The sequence below is a fragment of the Gopherus flavomarginatus genome, chromosome 8, assembly GCF_025201925.1.
Source record: "Gopherus flavomarginatus isolate rGopFla2 chromosome 8, rGopFla2.mat.asm, whole genome shotgun sequence".
Lineage (NCBI taxonomy): Eukaryota > Metazoa > Chordata > Testudines > Testudinidae > Gopherus > Gopherus flavomarginatus.
This window is the reverse complement of record NC_066624.1, coordinates 22649432-22658428: the sequence shown is the minus strand read 5'-3', so window position 1 is coordinate 22658428 and position 8997 is coordinate 22649432. Positions and strand designations below refer to the sequence as shown.

The window sequence follows — 8997 nt, the reverse complement described above, 5'->3', positions numbered from 1 at the left end:
TTTCAGTAAAAAGATGTCTAGCCCTCAGCTTTTTAACTAAATCTTGAAAACGTAAACCACCTGTACCCTAAAAGCTTGAGAGTCAGCAGGCAAATAGAGAACCCACTTCATTTTTTAAGTCTCATGATCTTTAAATCAGTCTTGTGATAGGGTGGACTCATATTTTTAAATGCTTGAGGGTTAGCAATACTAATTAACTGAAATAATATATAATATAACCAATTTAAAACAAATGTCTGGCACATACACACTTGATCAAATTAGAAAGGTAAATACAGTCCATGCTTCCTTGCAGTGACTGGTAACAATGCTTGCTGCCAATAAGGTGCTGTTTAACACCCCTGTAAGCTATGCATTTTGTTAACACTTCACTGTATGGATTCTGGACCCTGAAACTAGAGCTGTAACATCCATTTTCATTGTAATGTACCTTTGTATCTCTAAACAGGAAGGAACGTGGTAGAAATACTCCATAAATAACTGGATTCAGGTTCTGTCCTCAAGGGTGTTAGTCCTTATCTGATCTTTTTACTAAGAAAAAGGACATGGAATCCACCAAAATGTGGGACCTTAGACAACAGTCCCTCTAAAAATAGGCATTTAGTTAAAGCAAGTGCACAGCTACAGGTTACCATTCTTATCACACCAGCTCTGGATGCCGTGAAATAAAATCCATGGTAAAAATAGGTCCTCAATTACTTTCAGTGACAGGGCATTGAGTGACATGACAAACTAGGCTCAGCCTCCCTTAGCACCATTAAGCTTTGGTTGGTACTTTATATTGGTGGTCTTGTATCTTCATCCTCATCTTAAAAAACCACCAGATAACTAATTTTGAGTAAATTCAAAAATTCTTCATGACATGTAAACATTTATTACTACTTTCCCTGTACAGCACACAGATTAGGCCCAAAGTTACATCCCTTACAGCAAACTTTGATATACTGGGACCAATTCCCCCTTCTCTTACTCTACTGTAAATCCATTAATTTCAGTGGAAATGCTCTTGATTTACACCAGTGCAAATGAGGGGAGAATTTGAGCCTGTCTTACCAGAATGGATTGCTTCCCCACTACAAGCCAGGATATTAAGAAATGTGTGCCCTTTCTAGCATCTATATGATGGGATACATTACATTATCCAATAGTGTTAGATGGGAGATGCCTCCACATCACCACAAATATTCTGATGGATTTTATGTTTACAGAACAGATTATTTAGCCCATCTGCTTCCAAGGGAAGTCACCAAAGCCTCTTTATTATGCAGATTTTAAGATCCTGACCAATCAGCTGAAGATTAAGTTCTTGTTTTTTTTACTCACACAACTTTAATCCTTGGCACCTGCTCCTACTGGCAATGTCTGTGGAGTTATTTGAATGTGCCTCTGGTGTAATTATTCTCCCTTTTTTTTGACCAAAGGAAGTGTTAGATACTCCAGCAGCTGGGATCAACATACTTTGTCAACCTCTTCATATCAACATCCTGCTGTTAACTCCTGCTGTGAAGGATGGCTGCAGTTAGGCAGTGCACATCTGAAGATAATTCCTTATTGAGAGTGTGAACAGTATTTTAAGTCAAAATAGAGAGGGTTTTCTTCTCTACTAGAAGCTAAAGACAAAGGAAGTAGTGTTATACAGGTGGAGGGTCTTGCCACATTTCACTCCTTTTTACCACCCAGTTATGAAAAAGCCTTTTCATAATGTCTTATAATCAGTTAATGGGTCTCTCTTTGTCGATGTTGCATAGCTAGAGCCTCACTAAACCATCACAAGACTGAGAGCAACACATACACCAGCACAAAATTATTTTTTTCCCCAATAATCTGCACAGACACAAAGTGCATTTTACAAAAGGTTTTGGCCTAAAAGCTGCTCTTGTAGCAGCACTTAACTGACAGCTCTTCAGCAACATGTTCAGTCTTACAGTCACCATCAACTTGACATCCAGCAATTTGGGGGGAAAAAATGTAAAAACTACTTTCAGATACTCAACCTGCTCTCTAGTCCCTCTGCCAACGTTTGCTTTTGCCATCATTCACATTTTCTGAACATTATTTTGTTCCCCATCAGTATGGGCCCATGCAATCAACAGTGAAACTGACTATGCATAATGCTAATATGAGCATAGTATAGTCACATTAAGAGAGAAAAACAAGACACTTCATTCTCCCCTCTAATCCCTTTTGCTTAGAATAAGCTTGTGTTGCAACAGTCAGATGTAGATAAAAATTTAGGCAAAGACATGATTTGGCAATGTCCCTTTAAGATAAAACCACTAGTTTTTAATCAGAGAAAATACTCTACAAGCCATTTTAAATATAAAGGTGTGGAGTCTTATTAAGATTGCAGAATGCTAAGGCATTTGGTAATGTGTAAGAAGGCTCTGTAGGTAGCTGGGTTCAAATTCAGCCTAAGTTAGTAACTGACCAGGAGTTCCAAGATCAGCTGACTGTTTGCTGCCTCTGGGAAGAAGTACGGCAATATTGCTCCAGTTCCACTGAGCAGCTGTCCACAATTAAAACCCCCACTAAGATTAGCCCTGCCATGAGAAAACATGCCAAGAAATGAATGAACCATGGAGACTGAACCTGATCCCCAAGATAGTAAATACTGAATTAACTAGTTAATTAAAATGAGACCTATTTTTCCCAAATAGATATAAAGACAGGATTCTCATTTCACATATGCTAATGATTTCAGAAGTTTGTGTTACTTCCCATTTGTTACTTTGTCCAAAAAGCACCCTACATTTTTATAATATGGAGTTCTGCAGTTACAAGTCGTCTTAGACATGAGTTCCTGAGTACGTTGTTTGGTCACCATGCATGGCACTTACAGGAAAATGATAGTAAGAAGTTTGTCCATAGACTGCTCTATTAAGGAAAGATGCTGGAGTTGTTATGATAGTATGATCCATTGGTATTCCATAATTAGTACACACAGGCTGCAAAAGGGATCCATTGGTTGATGTAGGAGGCAAGAACTGGGCTCCTTGAGAGGACCCTATGATGGGAAAAGGTGCAGCTATGCTCAGGCAGATGTTGTTTGTTTGAGGATGACTACCCAAGGAGCGTCTGGTGGCTGAACTGGAACTGGAGAACCAAGGAGGAGCAGCAGCTTCCAGCAGCTGACTCTGGATTGGTGCAGGCCCATGTTGCTGCTCTTCATCCTGGGATTTCAGGCATCTACAGCAGCAAATACTAATGAAGGCCCCAATGACAATGAAAGCCACAAATATGGACCCAACAAGGAGGAAAGGTAAGTACATGGGCACTGGAAATGGAAAATACAGAGAGATAAGTCAGTCATTTAGTCTTTACTAAGGTCGTCATTTACAGAAGTTTCCCTAGCTATATTATGTCTCATACCTAGTGGTTTCACTAAATTTTTAAAGCATCACCACAAAGTCTTGCACCCTACCAGCAAGCGTTCTGAGCCCATTAACTCTCCAAATGAATAGCAGGACCAAGATGGGCTCTTGCCAATAAGAAACTAGAGTGAAGTCTTTGCCTACGCCCAGGTATTAGGTCAGAGGTGGGCACCATTGCCTTTCCAAATTACGATGATCATTTACACCTATGCAAAGTGCTTTTGACACTAGTATTCTGATCTGGTAGCATTTCACACCTATTGTTTTCAGTTATAAGCATAGCCTAATGCCCAGGCAGTTTGCTGTCAATACCAGCTATGGGGGCCACATTGTATTCTACAAGGGAACTAGACTTCCATTTTAAAATGATGGGGGAGGGGGGCCCAGAAATACTCTTCTTTACTCACTAGCTCATTCCCCTTTAAACAGGGTCCCACCGTGGGTCAAGTTGTCTAGAGCTCTAAAGAGGGAGCAGGCTTGAGTTGAGCAGCTGGAGCTTTGAAGGTGGTGAAGCTGGGGATTAGATGTGGAGCTGTAGAGGGAGGCATGGGCTAGTTGGGTAAGATGTGGAGCTGTAAAAGGAGAGTTTTGGAGTGATCTAAATGCACCCCAGCTCCCTACAGTGCACTGCAGAACCCAAGTCTCTGATGTCCACCCCCTATCCTGCAGGTGTAGAAGGAGCCTGTTACCTGATGGAGGCTTGGGACTGGTCTGATGATGTTCACTAGGACACAAGCCTTGGTCCAGCCGGGCCTCTGTGGTTGAGCAGCAGTAGCGCAGGTTGCAGGTGCCGCAGCACAGAGTAGCCTCTGGGCTGTCGTAGTGCTCTGGGCACCGAAAGCCCTTATGCCATAGCTGTGAGCTGTCCTCCCCGCCATGGCAGTACTCTCCATCCTGCCCAGAGGTGCTCCCCCGAGTCAGCAACAGCACCAGGACACACAGTGGCCCCCTCTCCATGGCACAGAAACCTTCGGCGTTCCTGCCTTTCTCCCCTCCTTCAGAGGGCTCAGACTGGAGCCCTCCCTAGCCTGTCCCTTGGTTAGTCCACGTGCTCTGAACTCCCCAGTTGCTTAGGGCACTCCTGAGAAGCACAGACCAGGCTCCCTCCCGATTCTATTAGCCACCAGGATGCCCCTGCACTCACAATCAGCCCACCAGGATGTATGGCTGCCGCCACCTCTTCCCACCAGTCTGTGAGCTGTTTGTACTGCCTTCCCACTGGCCTGATGTAAAGCTCTGCTCAGCCCAGCCCAGCCCAGCCCTCAGGAGGTTTTATCCCCTGGCCAGTGACCTGCCTCCAATTCTCTCTTCCCCCTCCCTCCCAACAACAAAGAAGAACCCACTCAATTTGAAACCATTCCCAGCTCCTCCTGGCTTATCTACCCCTCCACCCCCCATTTCCCATCTTAAACTCCAGCAGGGAAGAGCCTCTGTTTCCTGCTGGAGATGGCACATCTCACACGCTTGATTAGCCATTGTCCAAAACAAGGGCACAGTTAGCCAACACTTATGGAGTGGAGGATGCAGCAAGCACAGGGCTAGCCCGGTACCAAAGAACCATTCCCTTAGGGGCCTGCAGATGAGCTATCAGAGGGGAGCAGCTGGGGAATGAGCAAAAACAATGCATAATGACAAGTGAGAAATTAAATTTCACAAGCAGAGGGAAAGCACATCTACTGCCAGCTTCCAGAGGGCTCTTTAGTGTAATTGGTACAAATTGCTAAGGGACGTTTATATAACACCATGGAAGATAAGCCACTGTTCGCCTTGTTTAACATGGATAATCAAGTATGTAAGTATACAGAACAGGATTTTGGTGTAAAAGTTTGTCAAAATACATCTTGAGAGACCTACATTTCCAAATCCTACTCAAGCCATGCTGTTTTCTGTGCATAGTTAAAGGTGCGGAGGCTGAAACTTGCAAAGAACCTGCCACACATCTGCCTCACAAAGCTCAGAGCAATCCATGAATCCAAAAGCATATCAAGGGAACAAGATGCATATTTTAAGAAGCCCTCGGTAACATTTGCATAGGAAAAATCACTGTTTTGCCAAGATCCTTTTCCAACACAGGAGTGCCTGACTCTGTCTTTCATTATAAATAGGAAAAGGCCATGCCTTGCTTCTGGCATGTCTTCAGTTGGGATTTGGGGTCTGGGGCCGCTACACTAATGTAGCTCTACTAGAGAAAACCCTAGTATATAGCATGGGTGCAAACCTCTAGTGTTTGGGGACCAGTGTCCCTGCAATTACATTCTTAAGTAAGGCCCAGATCCAAAAAGGTATTTAGGCTCCTAACTTCCATTGATTTGAATACATTTGTATATCCGGACCTAAATAGTGTAGACAAGATCTATGTTCCTGAACAATACTAAAGCCCTGCAAAACTTTAAGGCCCTGATCCTGCAAACACTTAAGCACATGGTCATAGGTGAGGAGGGAACTAGTTGGGGCCAAGATCCTGAGTACCTACAGTTCCCATTGACCTCAATGGAAGTTGTGGTCAGTGGCACTGGAACATTTTTCATCGAGCTGAAAAGCCAGCCCCCTTCCCCTGCCCCCCCTTCCCTGAGCTGGGGCTGGGAGTAGGGCCATGTCTCTGAGAGGAGGGCACCTGGACAGGAGTAAGGGGGCCGAGGCTAGGGCCAGCAGTCAGAACCCCTAGGTGCAGAGCCTGCATGCAGGGCCAGTAGCCCGGGTGCAGGGCCAGGAGCTGAGCCCCAGCTTATGGGGCCGGAAGCAAAGCCCTGCATAAAACCTGGAGATACTGAAGCATCCCCCGCACCTCTAGTTCCTGCACCTATGGTTGTGTGCTTATCACATGAGAAAAATCAGGCTCACAGCAGGTAAGGCAACATCTTTCACTCCCCTATCAGAACAATCGGCAGCAGTGTTTGCAAATTGCTTTAAGATTCCAGGATGTAAAACTCTTTACAGATGCAGCATTCATTAATGCACATAAAAGCTTGACCCTGTTCTCATTGAGTTTAAAGGGAGTTTTGCCATTAATTATGGATAGTGGATACAGAATAGAGTCCAGTTCTGCAAACACACAGAAACACAGCACCAAATGATCTCTCCTCTGATTACTCCTGTTATAACATTACAGACTGGCATGCACATTTATGCTGTATTGACAATTTCATAGATTCAACTGAATCATATTTCTAATCTGCCAAAGACTTCAGCTCTCATCACCTTTGGCAGTCTGTCACCTTTCATGCATCACTCTTTAATTGGCTCTTTGGCAAATATGTTTATGGAGATTCCTCTTCTCTGCTCAAAATGTTACTCTGAAATCTAAATAGAGATTTCATTTAACAAGAGAGATTTCCAAACGCTGCTCAGTGAACTGAGATGTACTTTCTGCCCTGCTGCATCTTAGCTTTGCAAGAGACAGCATGACTGATTTGCAAAGGACCTGATCCTGCAAAGTACTGAGCGCCCCCAACAAGGTACGGCGCCCAGTCTGAAGACAATGAGAGGTGAGGGAGCACAGCACCTTGCAGGACTGGGCCAATAAACAACTGGGAAGATGCTTTATATTCTGTCCAGTCACAAGCTGTCAAATTTGTCTTAAAGCAAATGATGGTTTATTTAGGCATAGACCTCTAGCTATATTTAAACCAAACTAACTTCCATCTTGATTATTAATGATTAAGAATAAATGCTGAGAGGCTCTGGGAAGGTGCTCAGCACTTCTCAGGGTTTGTCACAATAAAATAAGCATCAATAAAAATAACCAAATTAACCCCCTACACCTGTTACAATGAAAGTACACTACAGAGGTTGCAAAATCAAGCACTCTGAAGTTAGGAAATGACTGAATTAAGATTGTCTGTGCAACCTTGGTTCAATCTCTTTGCATTATGATACAGTCATTAATTATGTGGTCATGTATTCCTTTTTTTCCTCAGGTCCCCTGCCTCATTCTGTGCACAGGTAAATCCTTAAAACCTGAGCTCACGTATTCTGCATGGACATGAATGTCCTGGAGCATTTTTTATAAATTCAGGGGGCTGCTCTAGTACCCTTGTCCAAAATCTCCTCTCTTCACATGGTTGTGTAGTGGACTGTGCTCTCGTCATCCACCTGGCTGCTGCCACAGAGCCAGCTGCACTATAGATGTGGTGTGGATGGTCCAAAGATTGTATGTGCATATGTAACTTGTGAACTGCTTTGGGATCCTGTCCCCTGAAAAGCTCTATACAGACAGACTGGGGTACTGGTTGCAAACAGCTGTAATAAATGTGAAATGATAACAATTTCCATTCTATTCTATTCCATTCTAATTCCCAGAAAACAGTCACTCACAACATTCAGCTCCTCACAGGACTGGGTCCATAATAGATACATGGTACTACATGAAGCATAAGTGCATTAAATAAGAACATTCACTATTAGCAGTTGTCCTGCAGCAGCGATGAAATGTTTTTGACAAAATGCCCCTAACAACTTGTGCCTACTGAGAACTGTCTCACTAATTCCTGTTCAGATACTTTGGGAAATGTCTTTGGTGCCCTGCAGTCACTGAGCTCTTTACATTTCATGAGTGCAGTTATTGAATACATTTTGCCTATGAGAAATTATACAAAATTCAATTATAGATAACCAGTCACATACCACAGTGTATTTCTATATATGCACACACTGTAATTCAGCCCATCTCATCCTATCCCATGTTGGCTGTGCACCATTAATGTCATCTGCCTCATTTGCTAACCACCAGGCGGGGCCTTCGCTACAACTCACCGGTGTACTTCACAGTGCTGCAAGACCACCATCTTTTCTGAGGAGTTGAGATTTAGGGTTGGTGAAAGTGCTGCTTTGACTGCCTTGAACACTGGAGTATTTTGTTTAGCTAAAGAACAAGTGGAAATACCACAGGTTTCTTCTTCACTGATCTGCCAATATTCCTTAATGCATGTAGAGGGGTCAACCCATGAGATGAGGGGCTAGTTCAGAGTCCAGCTTTAATTACTGGGGGGAGAATAGGAATGGGAGCCAGTGGGGATGGCGATACAGAAACTGGACAAGAAGCCTGGGATGGAGAGACTGGGACAAAGATGGGTGATGACAGATTGGAAGAGGAGCATAAGTTGGGGAGAATGGGACAAGGTGCCTGGGGCGGGAAACTGGCACTAAGAGGGGGAAGTGGGGAGATTGAAATTGGATAAGAAGCCCAGGGGGAGACTGGGACTAGCTGGACAGGGAGACTGGCACTGAAAGCCAAGGTTGAGGAAAGACTGGGACTTGGATGGGTGGTTTGGATGGGAGACCACGGCTGGCTGTGCAAAGAGACTGGGATGGGAATGCAGAGCCCATGAGGTGGAGGCTGGGATTGGTTAGGCAAGGTTTTCACCAGGTGTATGCAGTGTGAGTGCTTTATGGGCACTGAAGAGCAAAGCTGTCAAGCTGGCCTTGATGCTATTATATCTAAAATCAGTTCTGAACAGTTTCTGGTCTCATTAAGGAATTGGGGCCTGATTCTCTCTCATTTATAGTTGAGCAACTCAGCTGATTGGAGCTACTCCTGATTTACAGTGGTCTAAGCAAGTGGAGAATCAGTATTCTTAATTATTACACTGTAAAATGCTTGAGGATGTCGGAGAAAAACTCAGTTCTC

At 43.9% G+C, this 8997-nt stretch overlaps 1 protein-coding gene across 1 annotated transcript; it reads right to left on the bottom strand.

Annotated features, from left to right (window-relative positions):
* Positions 1–2786: 2786 nt before the first annotated feature.
* Positions 2787–4328, bottom strand: LOC127056892 (protein shisa-1-like). The gene is made up of 2 exons (XM_050965224.1): positions 4061–4328; positions 2787–3274 (listed from the first exon to the last, which is right to left on the bottom strand). The coding sequence occupies exons 1-2, from the start codon at positions 4326–4328 to the stop codon at positions 2787–2789; spliced, it is 756 nt and encodes a 251-aa protein (XP_050821181.1).
* Between the last annotated feature and the right edge of the window lie 4669 nt (positions 4329–8997).

Coding starts and splice junctions, on each gene's coding strand:
- LOC127056892 (XM_050965224.1), bottom strand. CDS start 4,328: ATGGAGAGGGGGCCACTGTGTGTCCTGGTGCTGTTGCTGACTCGGGGG. Junction 3,275..4,060: donor CAGTCCCAAGCCTCCATCAG/GTAACAGGCTCC, acceptor TTCCATTTCCAG/TGCCCATGTACTTACCTTTC.